Genomic DNA, 17,212 nt, shown 5'->3' on the forward strand with positions numbered 1-17,212 from the left:
CACCAACATCCAGCCAGTTCTGACCAACATCCAACCAGCTCACGCCAACATCCAACCAGCTCACACCAACATCCAACCAGCTAACACCAACATCCAACCAGCTCACACCAATTCTGACCAACATCCAACCAGCTCACACCAACATCCAACCAGCTCACACCAACATCCAGCCAGTTCTGACCAACATCCAACCAGCTCACACCAACATCCAACCAGCTCACACCAACATCCAACCAGCTCACACCAACATCCAACCAGCTCTGACCAACATCCAACCAGCTCACACCAACATCCAACCAGCTCACACCAACATCCAACCAGCTCACACCAACATCCAACCAGCTCTGACCAACATCCAACCAGCTCAGACCAACATCCAACCAGCTCACACCAACATCCAACCAGCTCACACCAACATCCAACCAGCTCACACCAACATCCAACCAGCTCACACCAACATCCAACCAGCTCACACCAACATCCAACCAGCTCACACCAACATCCAACCAGTTCTGACCAACATCCAACCAGCTCACACCAACATCCAACCAGTTCTGACCAACATCCAACCAGCTCACACCAACATCCAACCAGCTCACACCAACATCCAACCAGCTCACACCAACATCCAACCAGCTCACACCAACATCCAACCAGCTCACACCAACATCCAACCAGTTCTGACCAACATCCAACCAGCTCACACCAACATCCAACCAGTTCTGACCAACATCCAACCAGCTCACACCAACATCCAACCAGCTCACACCAACATCCAACCAGCTCACACCAACATCCAACCAGCTCTGACCAACATCCAGCCAGCTCTGACCAACATCCAACCAGCTCACACCAACATCCAACCAGCTCACACCAACATCCAACCAGCTCACACCAACATCCAACCAGCTCACACCAACATCCAACCAGCTCACACCAACATCCAGCCAGTTCTGACCAACATCCAACCAGCTCACACCAACATCCAACCAGCTCACACCAACATCCAACCAGCTCAGACCAACATCCAACCAGCTCAGACCAACATCCAACCAGCTCACACCAACATCCAACCAGCTCACACCAACATCCAACCAGCTCACACCAACATCCAACCAGCTCACACCAACATCCAACCAGCTCACACCAACATCCAACCAGCTCTGACCAACATCCAACCAAACACTCACATCACTAACATCTAATGGAAATCCTTGTATTGCTGCTGGATAAACAACGATCACCATGGTAATCAGATAAACAACGATCACCATGGTGATCAGATAAACAACGATCACCATGGTGATCAGATAAACAACGATCACCATGGTGATCAGATAAACAACGATCACCATGGTGATCAGATAAACAACGATCACCATGGTGATCAGATAAACAACGATCACCATGGTGATCAGATAAACAACGATCACCATGGTGATCAGATAAACAACGATCACCATGGTGATCAGATAAACAACGATCACCATGGTGATCAGATAAACAACGATCACCATGGTAATCAGATAAACAACGATCACCATGGTAATCAGATAAACAACGATCACCATGGTGATCAGAGTACACCGGTGCTCTTTGTGACCATAAAGGATCTTTCCATGAAAAGCGCAATAATTAGCATGATGTCACGTTCTTCATGTGTTAAACATGTGTATGTTATTGTAGAGCTGCTGAAACACGTCTTCATCTTTAAACATTATTAGAAACTGTGTGTGTCTGATCACAACACTCCTCAACTGGACCTGCAGAAATCAACTGAAATCAACTGAAATCAACTGAAATCTACTGAAATCAACTGAAATCTACTGAAATAAACTGAAATCTACTGAAATCAACTGAAATCAACTGAAATCTACTGAAATCAAATGACTAAGAACTTGAGTGTTTAAGGTTTGATGCAGTAGAAGAAGGAGCTCAACAGTTTGGAGGAAGAATATTCAGCTGTGACCAGTGTGTGTGTGTGTGTGTGTGTGTGTGTGTGTGTGTGTGTGTGTGTGTGTGTGTGTGTGTGTGTGTGTGTGTGTGTGTGTGTGTGTGTGTGTGTGTGTGTGTGTGTGTGTGTGTGTGTGTGTGTGTGTGTGTGTGTGTGTGTGTGTGTGTGTGTGTGTGTGTGTGTGTGTGTGTGTGTGTGTAGGGTGAGAGAGAAACAGCAGGGTAATTGGATGTTACGATGTGTTGATTGGACCGACTGGCTGTAACTACGGCAACCGCAGAGGAGTGCTCCCTCGTTGTGTGTGTGTGTGTGTGTGTGTGTGTGTGTGTGTGTGTGTGTGTGTGTGTGTGTGTGTGTGTGTGTGTGTGTGTGTGTGTGTGTGTGTGTGTGTGTGTGTGTGTGTGCAGCTCCATCCAGCTCATTGAGTCTCTGTCTCATCAGATTCCATCATGGAGTGTCCTCAGAACTGTCATGGAAACGGAGACTGTCTCTCAGGAGTGTGTCACTGTTTCCCAGGGTTCCTGGGGCCGGACTGCTCTCGAGGTGAGCACACACACACACACACACACACACACACACACACACACACACACACACACACACACAGAGGAGGAGGAAGCTCCATCAGGAGGAGAAAGAAGCTCCATCAGGAGGAGGAAGAAGCTCCATCAGGAGGAAGAAGCTCCATCAGGAGGGGGAGGAAGCTCCATCAGGAGGAGGAAGCTCCATCAGGAGGAGGAAGAAGCTCCATCAGGAGGAGGAGGAAGCTCCATCAGGAGGAGGAGGAAGCTCCATCAGGAGGAAGAAGCTCCATCAGGAGGAGGAGGAAGCTCCATCAGGAGGAGGAAGCTCCATCAGGAGGAGGAGGAAGCTCCATCAGGAGGAGGAGGAAGCTCCATCAGGAGGAAGCCACCAGACCACCTCCACCACCACGAGGCCTCAGAGTCTCTCCTGCTGAAGCCGAGCAGCAGCAGAGCCTCCTCCTCCAGACCTCCACCCTCCTGAAGCCTCCACCCTCCTTGTGTTGCAGCGTCCTGCCCCGTGCTGTGCAGCGGGAACGGCCAGTACTCGCGCGGCCGCTGCCAGTGCCACAGCGGCTGGAAGGGCACGGAGTGCGACGTGCCGGCCAACCAGTGCATCGACATCCACTGTGGGGGCCACGGCCTCTGCATCGTGGGGGCCTGCGTCTGTAACACCGGCTACCAGGGGGACAACTGTGAGGACGGTACGACACACACTCACACACACACACTCACACTCACACACACACACACACACACACTCACACTCACACACACACACTCACACTCACACACACACACTCACACTCACACACACACACACACACACACACACACACACTCACACTCACACACACACACACACACACACACACACTCACACTCACACACACACACACACACACACACACACACACACACACACACACACACACACACACACACACTCACACTCACACACACTCACTCACTCACTCACTCACTCACTCACTCACTCACTCACTCACTCACACACACACACACACACACACTCACACTCACACACACACACACTCACTCACTCACTCACTCACTCACTCACTCACTCACTCACTCACACACACACACACACACACACTCACACACACACTCACACACACACACTCACTCACTCACTCACTCACACACACACACACACACACACACACACACACACACACACACACACACACACACTCACTCACTCACACACACACACACACACACACACACACACACACACACACACACACACACACACACACACACACACACACACACTCACTCACTCACTCACTCACTCACTCACTCACTCACTCACTCACTCACTCACTCACTCACTCACACACACACACACACACACACACACACACACACACACACACACACACACACACACACACACACACACACACACACACACACACACACACACTCACACACACACACACACACACTCACTCACTCACTCACTCACTCACTCACTCACTCACTCACTCACTCACTCACTCACTCACCCACCCACCCACCCACCCACACACACACACACACACACACACACACACACACACACACTCACTCACTCACTCACTCACTCACTCACTCACTCACTCACTCACTCACTCACTCACTCACTCACTCACTCACTCACTCACTCACTCACTCACACACACACAACACACACACACTCACTCACTCACTCACTCACTCACTCACTCACTCACTCACTCACTCACTCACTCACTCACTCACTCACTCACTCACTACAACACACACACACACACACACACACACACACACACACACACACACTCACTCACTCACTCACTCACTCACTCACTCACTCACTCACTCACTCACTCACTCACTCACTCACTCACTCACTCACTCACTCACTCACTCACTCACTCACTCACTCACTCACTCACTCACTCACTCACTCACTCACACATTACTGTTGTATGAGTTTTCTTTTAAAATCAAGCTTTTAAAGAAGAAAATGAAAGAATAAAGGATTGTGTTGTCAACCCCTCTGTCCCCCCGTCCCTCCATCCCCCCCGTCCCTCCGTCCCTCCAGTGGACTGCATGGACCCGAGCTGCTCGTCTCACGGCGTGTGTATCCACGGCGAGTGTCACTGCCAGGCCGGGTGGGGCGGAGCCAGCTGTGAGGTCGCCAAGGCAACGTGTCCAGACCAGTGCTCGGGTCACGGCACCTTCAGTACCGAGACCAACCTGTGTACCTGTGACCACCACTGGACCGGACCGGACTGCTCACTGGGTGGGTGAGGGGGGGGGAGGGGGGGAGGGGGAGGGGTGAGGGGGGGGGGAGAGAGAGAAGTGACAGCAGTGGTGCAGAGAAGAGGTGAGAAAAGAAAACAGGAGGAGGAATGCAGATGGCTTCATCCATAGACATAAAAACAAAGGAGAAAGAGAGAGAGAAAGACAGACTGTGTGTGTGTGTGTGTGTGTGTGTGTGTGTGTGTGTGTGTGTGTGTGTGTGTGTGTGTGTGTGTGTGTGTGTGTGTGTGTGTGTGTGTGTGTGTGTGTGTGTGTGTGTGTGTTCTCACTTCTATGTGTTTCCTCAGGCTGTTACACTGAACATTGTCTTGTCAAAACCATCAAACACACATTCAATTACATATTGTTGTTTGGAGGACCTCCTCTCACACACACACACACACACACACACACACACACACACACACACACACACACACACACACACACACACACACACACACACACACTCACACACACACACACACAGCATGGTGAACTCCCTCCAGGTGAAGTCAAGACGCCGGCAGGAGGAAAAAAAAACCTAATTGATTTGTTTTTCATTAATTTTCCATCCTGGAGGAGAAGCTCTTCCTCCTCGTCCTCCTCCTCGTCCTCCCCGTCCTCGTCCTCCCCGTCCTCGTCCTCCTCGTCCTCGTCCTCCTCCTCGTCCTCCTCCTCCTCCTCCTCCTCCCCGTCCTCGTCCTCCCCGTCCTCCTCCTCCTCCTCCTCGTCCTCCTCGTCCTCCCCGTCCTCGTCCTCCCCGTCCTCGTCCTCCCCGTCCTCGTCCTCCTCGTCCTCGTCCTCCTCCTCGTCCTCCTCCTCCTCCTCGTCCTCCCCGTCCTCGTCCTCCTCGTCCTCCCCGTCCTCGTCCTCCTCGTCCTCCTCCTCCTCCTCGTCCTCCTCCTTGTCCTCCTCCTCGTCCTCCTCCTCGTCCTCCCCGTCCTCATCCTCCTCGTCCTCCTCCTCCTCCTCCTCCTCCTCCTTGTCCTCCTCCTCCTCCTCCTCCTCCTCTTCCTCCTCGTCCTTGGAGCTCCATGTCACTTAGTCCCGACTGCAGACTAACAGACACATGACACTCGGTGGCGCTCTGCTTCCTATTAGAGCTCATTAGCTTGCAGCTAATCAGAGGACATGTGTCTTCAGAGGACAAGTCTCTTCAGAGGACTCGTTTCTTCAGAGGACAGGTCTCTTCAGAGGACAGGTCTCTTCAGAGGACAAGTCTCTTCAGAGGACTCGTTTCTTCAGAGGACAGGTCTCTTCAGAGGACAAGTCTCTTCAGAGGACAGGTCTCTTCAGAGGACACGTGTCTTCACAGCGCTCCACCGTCAAAACCCCCTGAAGACATCGTGACGTCCAGCGCAGCAGAAACCTCTGGAATCTTCCGTCTGATCAACTGCCTTCGCCAAGTTCAAAGTCTTAACGTTCTAACCCTAACCAGGCGGTGGATCGTCCCCAGGCGGTGGATTGTCTTCAGGTGGTAGATCGTCTCCAGGCGGTGGATTGTCTTCAGGTGGTAGATCGTCTCCAGGCGGTGGATCGTCTCCAGGCGGTGGATTGTCTCCAGGCGGTGGATTGTCTTCAGGTGGTAGATCGTCTCCAAGCGGTGGATCGTCTCCAGGCGGTGGATTGTCTCCAGGCGGTGGATTGTCTTCAGGCGGTGGATCGTCTTCAGGCGGTGGATTGTCTTCAGGCGGTGGATTGTCTTCAGGCGGTGGATCGTCTCCAGTCCATCATGGAGGACATGAAGATTGTGTTCTAATGGCAGAGGACTGAATGTGCGACCAGACAGAAGACGTTCCAACAAAAGCGATGATTGATCCAGACACACGTTCTTCCTCCTCCTCCTCATTTGTTCCCGTCGGCGCTGAGAGTGAATGGACACAATCAGACTGTGGGTTTGAAACGAGACGAGCCATCCAACCTTCAGAAGGACGGGTCTCCTGGGGAAGTCTTCCCTCCTTCGTGTCCAGTCTTTATCAAACCACTTTATTCACACATGTATGGCTTCTTGTCGTCTGTCTCCTCGTCTGTCCCCTCGTCTGTCTCCTCGTCTGCCCCCTCGTCTGTCTCCTCGTCTGTCTCCTCGTCTGTCCCCTCGTCTGTCTCCTCGTCTGCCCCCTCGTCTGTCCCCCTCGTCTGCCTCCTCGTCTGTCTCCTCGTCTGCCCCCTCGTCTGTCTCCTCGTCTGCCCCCTCGTCTGTCCCCTCGTCTGTCTCCTCGTCTGTCCCCTCGTCTGTCTCCTCGTCTGTCTCCTCGTCTGTCTCCTCGTCTGCCCCCTCGTCTGCCTCCTCGTCTGCCCCCTCGTCTGCCCCCTCGTCTGTCCCCTCGTCTGTCCCCTCGTCTGCCCCCTCGTCTGTCTCCTCGTCTGTCCCCTCGTCTGTCCCCTCGTCTGTCTCCTCGTCTGCCCCCTCGTCTGCCCCCTCGTCTGTCCCCTCGTCTGTCTCCTCGTCTGTCCCCTCGTCTGTCTCCTCGTCTGCCCCCTCGTCTGTCCCCTCGTCTGTCCCCTCGTCTGCCCCCTCGTCTGCCCCCTCGCCTGTCTCCTCGTCTGTCCCCTCGTCTGTCCCCTCGTCTGTCTCCTCGTCTGCCCCCTCGTCTGCCCCCTCGTCTGCCCCCTCGTCTGTCCCCTCGTCTGTCTCCTCGTCTGTCTCCTCGTCTGTCTCCTCGTCTGTCCCCTCGTCTGTCTCCTCGTCTGTCTCCTCGTCTGCCCCCTCGTCTGTCTCCTCGTCTGTCCCCTCGTCTGTCCCCTCGTCTGTCTCCTCGTCTGCCCCCCGTCTGTCCCCTCGTCTGTCCCCTCGTCTGTCTCCTCGTCTATCCCCTCGTCTGTCCCCTCGTCTGTCTCCTCGTCTGCCCCCGTCTGTCCCCTCGTCTGTCTCCTCCTCTGTCCCCTCGTCTGTCCCCTCGTCTGTCCCCTCGTCTGTCCCCTCGTCTGTCTCCTCGTCTGCCCCCGTCTGTCCCCTCGTCTGTCCCCACAGTGAAACACAAACTGAGATGAGAACGTGAGCTCATGAAGACAGGAGGGTGAGGCTGGCGGAGACTTCATGATTCTGACTCGGCAGTAACGTCAGATAATCCATTAATGCGATCAGTCAGCGTCACTACCAGGTGTAATGGGATTACTGCACAGGCAGGACTCCTCCACTTCGTGTTCTTCTTCAAAATCTCCTGGACTTTCTTCGTCTCCATCCGTGTTCCCTTGAACTTCGACGTGCCGACGACGGCGTCCATGATTCCTCACTCGTGTACCGATGACCACACCTGACCTCAGGGTACATGGAGAACCACGCAAGTTGATTAGAGGCTGTTTATTGGAGAAGCATGATGTCATGGAGACGCTGATGGAGAAGCATGATGTCATGGAGACGCTGATGGAGAAGCATGATGTCATGGAGACGCTGATGGAGAAGCATGATTTCATGGAGACGCTGATGGAGAAGCATGATGTCATGGAGACGCTGACTGATGGAGAAGCCTGATGTCATGGAGACGCTGACTGATGGAGAAGCCTGATGTCATGGAGACGCTGATGGAGAAGCATGATGTCATGGAGACGCTGATGGAGAAGCCTGATGCCATGGAGACGCTGACTGATGGAGAAGCCTGATGTCATGGAGACGCTGACTGATGGAGAAGCATGATGTCATGGAGACGCTGACTGATGGAGAAGCCTGATGTCATGGAGACGCTGACTGATGGAGAAGCATGATGTCATGGAGACGCTGACTGATGGAGAAGCCTGATGTCATGGAGACGCTGACTGATGGAGAAGCATGATGTCATGGAGACGCTGACTGATGGAGAAGCATGATGTCATGGAGACGCTGACGGATGGAGAAGCATGATGTCATGGAGACGCTGACTGATGGAGAAGCATGATGTCATGGAGACACTGATGGAGAAGCCTGATGTCATGGAGACGCTGACTGATGGAGAAGCCTGATGTCATGGAGACGCTGACTGATGGAGAAGCATGATGTCATGGAGACGCTGATGGAGAAGCATGATGTCATGGAGACGCTGATGGAGAAGCCTGATGCCATGGAGACGCTGACTGATGGAGAAGCCTGATGTCATGGAGACGCTGACTGATGGAGAAGCATGATGTCATGGAGACGCTGACTGATGGAGAAGCCTGATGTCATGGAGACGCTGACTGATGGAGAAGCATGATGTCATGGAGACACTGACTGATGGAGAAGCATGATGTCATGGAGACGCTGACTGATGGAGAAGCCTGATGTCATGGAGACGCTGACTGATGGAGAAGCATGATGTCATGGAGACGCTGACTGATGGAGAAGCATGATGTCATGGAGACGCTGATGGAGAAGCCTGATGTCATGGAGACGCTGACTGATGGAGAACCCTGATGTCATGGAGACGCTGATGGAGAAGCATGATGTCATGGAGACGCTGATGGAGAAGCATGATGTCATGGAGACGCTGACTGATGGAGAAGCATGATGTCATGGAGATGCCGACTGATGGAGAAGCATGATGTCATGTAGACTGATGGAGAAGCCTGATGTCATGGAGACGCCGACTGATGGAGAAGCATGATGTCATGTAGACTGATGGAGAAGCATGATGTCATGAAGACTGATGGAGAAGCATGGTGTCATGTAGACTGATGGAGAAGCATGATGTCATGTAGACTGATGGAGAAGCATGATGTCATGAAGACTGATGGAGAAGCATGATGTCATGTAGACTGATGGAGAAGCATGATGTCATGGAGACTGATGGAGAAGCATGGTGTCATGTAGACTGATGGAGAAGCATGATGTCATGTAGACTGATGGAGAAGCATGATGTCATGTAGACTGATGGAGAAGCATGATGTCATGAAGACTGATGGAGAAGCATGATGTCATGTAGACTGATGGAGAAGCATGATGTCATGTAGACTGATGGAGAAGCATGGTGTCATGTAGACTGATGGAGAAGCATGATGTCATGTAGACTGAAGGGCTGGTTGGTGAAGACGGGCCTCCAGCTGCTCTGCTGCTTCCTCTCAGGACGACAGTGTTTGATTTAGAATCTGCAGCCTCGGCGCTCTTCTGCTCTCCAACATGAGGCTTGAACACGTTTATTCACTTCGTTCTACAACTTGTGTGTTTTGTCGTCAGTGGACTTTCACCAAAATACACTGCCGACGCTCTGCACACTAAGAAATGCACCAAATTCAATTTGGTTCAATTGAAAACACTTTATTTGTCCTTGAGGGACAGTTTGCAGAAACACCAAGAGAAGTCCTTTTATTTACTGGTTTGTTAGACGCACACACACACACACACACACACACACACACACACACACACACACACACACACACACACACACACACACACACACACACACACACACACACACACACACACACACACACACACACACACACACTGAGGAGGCAGCTGCATCTTCTCTGTTAAGCTCGGTGTGTTTTCTTCTGGGGATTTGAACCATCAACAACCTTCAGGTCACTGTTTCAGTCTAAGAACAACTGTCTGTCCCCCCCTCCTTACCCCCCCCCCCCCCCCCCACAGAGGTGTGTGAGGTGGACTGCGGCAGCCGCGGCGTGTGTTACGGCGGGGCGTGTCGCTGCGAGGAGGGCTGGACGGGCAGCGTGTGCGACCAGAAGTCCTGCCACCCGCTGTGCAGCAAGAACGGCGTGTGCAAGGAGGGCAAGTGTGAGTGTGACCAGGGCTGGACCGGGGAGCACTGCAACATCGGTGAGTGGCCATACCCCCACACTGCAGCTTCCTTACACCCCCACACTGCAGCTTCCTTACACCCCCACACTGCAGCTTCCTTACACCCCCACACTGCAGCTTCCTTACACCCCCGACACCACAGCTTCCTTACACCCCCCGACACCACAGCTTTCTTACAGCCACACACCCCCACACTGCAGCTTCCTTACACCCCCAAACACTGCAGCTTCCTTACACCCCCCGACACTGCAGCTTCCTTAGAGCCATACACCTCCAAACACTGCAGCTTCCTTACAGCCACGCCTCCTGCCAAGCACTGTCACCGCATCATGTAATAACACTGCAATATGTAATAACACTGCAGTATGTAATAACACTGCAGTGTGTAATAACACTGCAGTGTGTAATAACACTGCAATGTGTAATAACACTGCAGTATGTAATAACACTGCAGTGTGTAATAACACAGCGGTATGTAATAACACCGCAGTATGTAATAACACTGCAATATGGAATAACACTGCAATATGGAATAACACTGCAATATGGAATAACACTGCAGTATGTAATAACACTGCAGTGTGTAATAACACTGCAATATGTAATAACACCGCAGTATGTAATAACACTGCAATATGTAATAACACTGCAATATGGAATAACACTGCAATATGGAATAACACTGCAATATGGAATAACACCGCAGTATGTAATAACACTGCAATATGTAATAACACTGCAATATGGAATAACTGCAATATGGAATAACACTGCAATATGGAATAACACCGCAGTATGCAATAACACTGCAGTGTGTAATAACACAGCAGTATGTAATAACACTGCAGTATGTAATAACACTGCAGTAAGTAATAACACTGCAGTATGTAATAACTGCAGTATGTAATGTAACACATTTTCAGCTCATGTAATAACACCACATGTTGACATAACTTGTTACATTTTGCAACGGTCGATACAAAGTGCAGGTGTGTGGAGCCACTTTATGTAATAATGATACAATATGTAGCAATGTAATGTCTCTTCAGAGGAATCCTGCCGTGTTGGTTCGGGTTAGGGTTAGGGTTCGGGTTAGGGTTAGGGTTAGGGTTCGGGTTCGGGTTAGGGTTCGGGTTAGGGTTTGGGTTTGGGTTTGGGTTCGGGTTAGGGTTTGGGTTCGGGTTAGGAGCTCACCCCCAATCCTGCCGTGTTGGTTCGGGTTAGGGTTAGGGTTCAGGTTAGGGTTAGGGTTAGGGTTCAGGTTTGGGGTAGGGTTCAGGTTAGGAGCTCACCCCACCCTGCCGGGTTGGTTAGGGTTAGGGTTCAGGTTAGGGGTAGGGTTCAGGTTAGGAGCTCACCCCACCCTGCCGGGTTGAGAGTTAAACAGTGGAACAGACTAGTTGCTGGGTCTTTGTGGTCGTTTCAGCTCAGCCTGGAAACCTTCACTTAAAAAGCCCTTTGTTGTCAAACAGACCGACGGCGACAGTATCGCTGGGAAAGAGCTCCAAATTAGCTTCAGTTATTGTGTCTCTCTCACACACACACACACGCACACGCACACGCACACGCACACGCACACACGCACACAGCATAACAACAGAGAGTGGAGGCGACGTCCATTCGGAACGCTTTGCCAACAAGCAGCTTGTTTTGTGGCGACGGAGTTGGCGGCGGGGGAAGGCTGCAGCTCCGTCCTCCTTCATCTCCGCCCGCCAACTGGAGACTGACTTCCTCCACCCTGCTGCAGCAGTAATGAACCGTTTTAATAAGGAAGTGACGCCTGTGATCCGTCTCCAAACCGTTTATTCTTTAAAGAGGGAGTGAGGTTGAAAAACAGCGGCTGGTGGGCGGCGGCTTTTCCTCGCTGCACAGTTTTATCATTTTATCATTTTATCATTCATAAACTCACTGAACTGATAGTGAAATGGTCCCGTTGTCTCACTTCCTGTTCGCGACAGAGGAGCTTCATCCATCCTTAATAATGACTCTTCCTCTGCCAGGCCTAGGTGATGGAGGGTTAGCTCCTCCCCCTCTGGGCGGAGGGTTAGCTCCTCCCCCCTCTGGACGGAGGGTTGGCTCCTCCCCCCTCTGGGCAGAGGGTTGGCTCCTCCCCCCTCTGGACGGAGGGTTAGCTCCTCCCCCCGCTAGACAGAGGGTTGGCTCCTCCCCCCTCTGGACGGAGGGCTAGCTCCTCCCCCCGCTAGACAGAGGGTTGGCTCCTCCCCCCTCTGGGCAGAGGGTTGGCTCCTCCCCCCTCTGGACGGAGGGTTAGCTCCTCCCCTCTAGACAGAGGGTTGGCTCCTCCCCCCTCTAGACGGAGGGTTAGCGCCTCCCCCCTCTGGACGGAGGGTTAGCTCCTCCCCTCTGGACAGAAGGTTTTAAGAACAGCTTTTTTTCCCGTCACCGACTTTGCACTTTATCGTATTTATGTATTTTTCTATATTTAGCTCTATTTATTATCGTGACTCTTCCTTGAACGTTCTTATCGTGGCTGCTTTCATCTCTCTCAGGTTTGATTGTGTAGTTATTGTGGTTGCTCTTTATAAATTCTTCATCTAATCTTCACTATTTACTAGTGAATAGCGGAACATTGAGCTCTATAATAGTATAATCTGCTTGTCTGGTTCCTCGTGTGTCTTAGTTTGTTTTGACGTGACCTGATCACGTGTCTCTCCGGGTTCTAATGAAGTAACCTAGAACCTGTTCTGAGGTCACGCTGGACCCTGCAGTGACTCAACACACCACCTAGTGGTACTGAGTAGTAAGTCTCATATCGGCAGTATGAGAGAGTGAATCATGTTCATCCAGGCTGTTTGTTTGACACGGAGCTCACGTCCTTCTTTAGTTTGTGTATTTCTATTTTCTAGAAACCAACCATTGTCTTGTCAAATGTGCCAGGAAACACTGAGTTCAGAACTCAAGAATAGAAAAGATCCAACAATGTAATGTATATTCTGACTTCCTGCCTGTGTGACGGTGTGGTGGTACTTCGAATAACACAATGTTCGATATTTTCAAGTAAAAAAAGGATATTTATTCGAAGTGAAGGAGTAAAAGTGATTTAGTCAAATCCTACCTGAGCTCTCCTCCGTCGAGTCACATGACCAGCGAAGATTATTCATTCATACAGGAAGAGATATGAAGAACGGTCGTCATGGAAACATTTCAGTGAAGCCAAACATTGAGGGATAAAACCGCTGCGTCTCGATGCTTGATTCCAGATGTTGAACCAGTTTTAATCGTCTCTCTCTAACTGCTTTGCTCATGATCACATCAAAGGTGGAGTCAGAACTCCGCCTTCGATGATTTTCTACATCCTTCTTATTTTGCCGTGCAGATTTCAGATGATCAGTCCTGGATGAACAATTAATAGTTGTTTTTTCCTGGAGGATGTTATTTGGGGGTTTTGCTTTTCTCTCTTTGTGTTTCCTGTTAGAAAGATGGTTTCCAGCAGTTCATCTCTCGTCACACCACCTTGTGGCACAAAGTGGTATTACACAGTAAAACAGAGGAATTGTCGTTTTTTCTTCGAGAGCAGTTCATTTCATCGTCTTCTTTAATGTTTCAGGAAAAGAAATGATTTCAGGATTTGACTGATGAACGTGATGTTTTCCTCCTTTTCTCTGCCGACTGACTCGTTTGTGACTCGTTTTCTTTTCTCCACATTTGGTTTTCTCTGGACTAAATGCTTTCTTTTCTATTCGTCTTTTTCCTCCCTGTCTTTTTCCGTTCCCCTTTAAAGCTCACAATCCGGACATTAGAGTAAAAGGTACTGTACTCTTTTCTCTTCTCTCCATCACTCGCTTTCTTCTCTCGCTCCCCTCATCCTTTGCTTTCTTCGTTTTGTTCTGTGAAGCTGTGGCTGATTCACTGGGAGCTTCTTTTCTCCGAGTTATACTTTTGTTTGTTGTGGGTTTTTTTGTTTTTCTCTGCCTGCCTTTGTTTTCCCATTAGGAAACCAACAGTATGTTATAATTTACTCTCTCATCTCTTCCATCATTAGACCAACGACTGAACCGCCCTCAGATCTCTGGAGGGTTTTATGATGTCGTGTTGGTAATCTGGACCGTCCAGCTGTTTTTCACTCGTTTCCATCGGTTGCTCTCGTCTCAGTCTCTGACGGCCAGCGGAGCCTCTTGAGCGCCCCCTGTGGGCGCCCCTTAGGTTGGTTCCTCTGCTCTGGTGAGCTGCAAGAGGTTTTGATTCAACTTCAGGCAAGTGAAGAAAAGTGGTTCCGGTCGTGACTCCTGACGTCGGCGAGACTCTTTCTGAACAGACGAAACGTAATCTAGAAAGTCTGATGTGGAGCGAGAAATGTGTGACGCTCTGGCTCGGTTCTATGTAAGCTGCTGCCTTCAGGCCCTGTTACGTCTTGGTTCTGTGTAAGCTGCTGCCTTCAGGCCCTGTTACGTCTTGGTTCTGTGTAAGCTGCTGCCTTCAGGCCCTGTTACGTCTTGGTTCTATGTAAGCTGCTGCCTTCAGGCCCTGTTGCGTCTTGGTTCTATGTAAGCTGCTGCCTTCAGGCCCTGTTGCGTCTTGGTTCTATGTAAGCTGCTGCCTTCAGGCCCTGTTACGTCTTGGTTCTATGTAAGCTGCTGCCTTCAGGCCCTGTTACGTCTTGGTTCTATGTAAGCTGCTGCCTTCAGGCCCTGTTGCGTCTTGGTTCTATGTAAGCTGCTGCCTTCAGGCCCTGTTACGTCTTGGTTCTATGTAAGCTGCTGCCTTCAGGCCCTGTTACGTCTTGGTTCTGTGTAAGCTGCTGCCTTCAGGCCCTGTTACGTCTTGGTTCTATGTAAGCTGCTGCCTTCAGGCCCTGTTACGTCTTGGTTCTATGTAAGCTGCTGCCTTCAGGCCCTGTTACGTCTTGGTTCTATGTAAGCTGCTGCCTTCAGGCCCTGTTACGTCTTGGTTCTATGTAAGCTGCTGCCTTGAGGCCCTGTTACGTCTTGGTTCTATGTAAGCTGCTGCCTTCAGGCCCTGTTACGTCTTGGTTCTATGTAAGCTGCTGCCTTCAGGCCCTGTTACGTCTTGGTTCTATGTAAGCTGCTGCCTTCAGGCCCTGTTACGTCTTGGTTCTATGTAAGCTGCTTCCTTGAGGCCCTGTTAGGTCTTGGTTCTATGTAAGCTGCTGCCTTCAGGCCCTGTTACGTCTTGGTTCTATGTAAGCTGCTGCCTTCAGGCCCTGTTACATCTTGGTTCTATGTAAGCTGCTGCCTTCAGGCCCTGTTACGTCTTGGTTCTATGTAAGCTGCTGCCTTCAGGCCCTGTTAGGTCTTGGTTCTATGTAAGCTGCTGCCTTCAGGCCCTGTTAGGTCTTGGTTCTATGTAAGCTGCTGCCTTCAGGCCCTGTTACGTCTTGGTTCTATGTAAGCTGCTGCCTTCAGGCCCTGTTACGTCTTGGTTCTATGTAAGCTGCTGGCTTCAGGCCCTGTTACGTCTTGGTTCTATGTAAGCTGCTGCCTTCAGGCCCTGTTACGTCTTGGTTCTATGTAAGCTGCTGCCTTCAGGCCCTGTTACGTCTTGGTTCTATGTAAGCTGCTGCCTTCAGGCCCTGTTACGTCTTGGTTCTATGTAAGCTGCTGCCTTCAGGCCCTGTTACGTCTTGGTTCTATGTAAGCTGCTGCCTTCAGGCCCTGTTACGTCTTGGTTCTATGTAAGCTGCTGCCTTCAGGCCCTGTTAGGTCTTGGTTCTATGTAAGCTGCTGCCTTCAGGCCCTGTTAGGTCTTGGTTCTATGTAAGCTGCTGCCTTCAGGCCCTGTTACGTCTTGGTTCTATGTAAGCTGCTGCCTTCAGGCCCTGTTACGTCTTGGTTCTATGTAAGCTGCTGGCTTCAGGCCCTGTTACGTCTTGGTTCTATGTAAGCTGCTGCCTTCAGGCCCTGTTCCGTCTTGGTTCTATGTAAGCTGCTGCCTTCAGGCCCTGTTACGTCTTGGTTCTATGTAAGCTGCTGCCTTCAGGCCCTGTTACGTCTTGGTTCTATGTAAGCTGCTGCCTTCAGGCCCTGTTACGTCTTGGTTCTATGTAAGCTGCTGCCTTCAGGCCCTGTTAGGTCTTGGTTCTATGTAAGCTGCTGCCTTCAGGCCCTGTTAGGTCTTGGTTCTATGTAAGCTGCTGCCTTCAGGCCCTGTTACGTCTTGGTTCTATGTAAGCTGCTGCCTTCAGGCCCTGTTACGTCTTGGTTCTATGTAAGCTGCTGGCTTCAGGCCCTGTTACGTCTTGGTTCTATGTAAGCTGCTGCCTTCAGGCCCTGTTACGTCTTGGTTCTATGTAAGCTGCTGCCTTCAGGCCCTGTTACGTCTTGGTTCTATGTAAGCTGCTGCCTTCAGGCCCTGTTACGTCTTGGTTCTATGTAAGCTGCTGCCTTCAGGCCCTGTTACGTCTTGGTTCTATGTAAGCTGCTGCCTTCAGGCCCTGTTACGTCTTGGTTCTATGTAAGCTGCTGCCTTCAGGCCCTGTTACGTCTTGGTTCTATGTAAGCTGCTGCCTTCAGGCCCTGTTACGTCTTGGTTCTATGTAAGCTGCGTCAGGGTGAGTCTGAAACTATGACGGGCGAGTCTGAAACTATGGCGGGCGAGTCTGAAGCTATGACGGGCGAGTCTGAAACTGTGACGGGCGAGTCTGAAACTGTGGCGGGCGAGTCTGAAACTATGACGGGCGAGTCTGAAACTATGACGGGCGAGTCTGAAACTATGACGGGCGAGTCTGAAACTATGACGGGCGAGTCTGAA

At 51.1% G+C, this 17,212-nt stretch overlaps 1 protein-coding gene across 1 annotated transcript in view; it reads left to right on the top strand.

The window, feature by feature from the left end:
- The window catches only part of LOC308148190 (teneurin-3-like), a gene marked incomplete at both ends in the record, with an annotated part of 13,821 nt that extends 3,003 nt beyond the window's left edge, over nt 1–10,818 (top strand). The window contains 5 exons of the mRNA XM_080521635.1: nt 2,396–2,497; nt 2,985–3,179; nt 4,571–4,771; nt 10,316–10,501; nt 10,601–10,818. Of these exons, the coding sequence (XP_080377761.1) occupies nt 2,396–2,497; nt 2,985–3,179; nt 4,571–4,771; nt 10,316–10,501; nt 10,601–10,818 (902 nt within the window). The remainder of the gene's footprint in view (nt 1–2,395; nt 2,498–2,984; nt 3,180–4,570; nt 4,772–10,315; nt 10,502–10,600) is intronic.
- Between the last annotated feature and the right edge of the window lie 6,394 nt (nt 10,819–17,212).

Source organism: Blennius ocellaris, assembly GCF_963422515.1.
Source record: "Blennius ocellaris genome assembly, contig: SCAFFOLD_344, whole genome shotgun sequence".
Classification (NCBI taxonomy): domain Eukaryota; kingdom Metazoa; phylum Chordata; class Actinopteri; order Blenniiformes; family Blenniidae; genus Blennius; species Blennius ocellaris.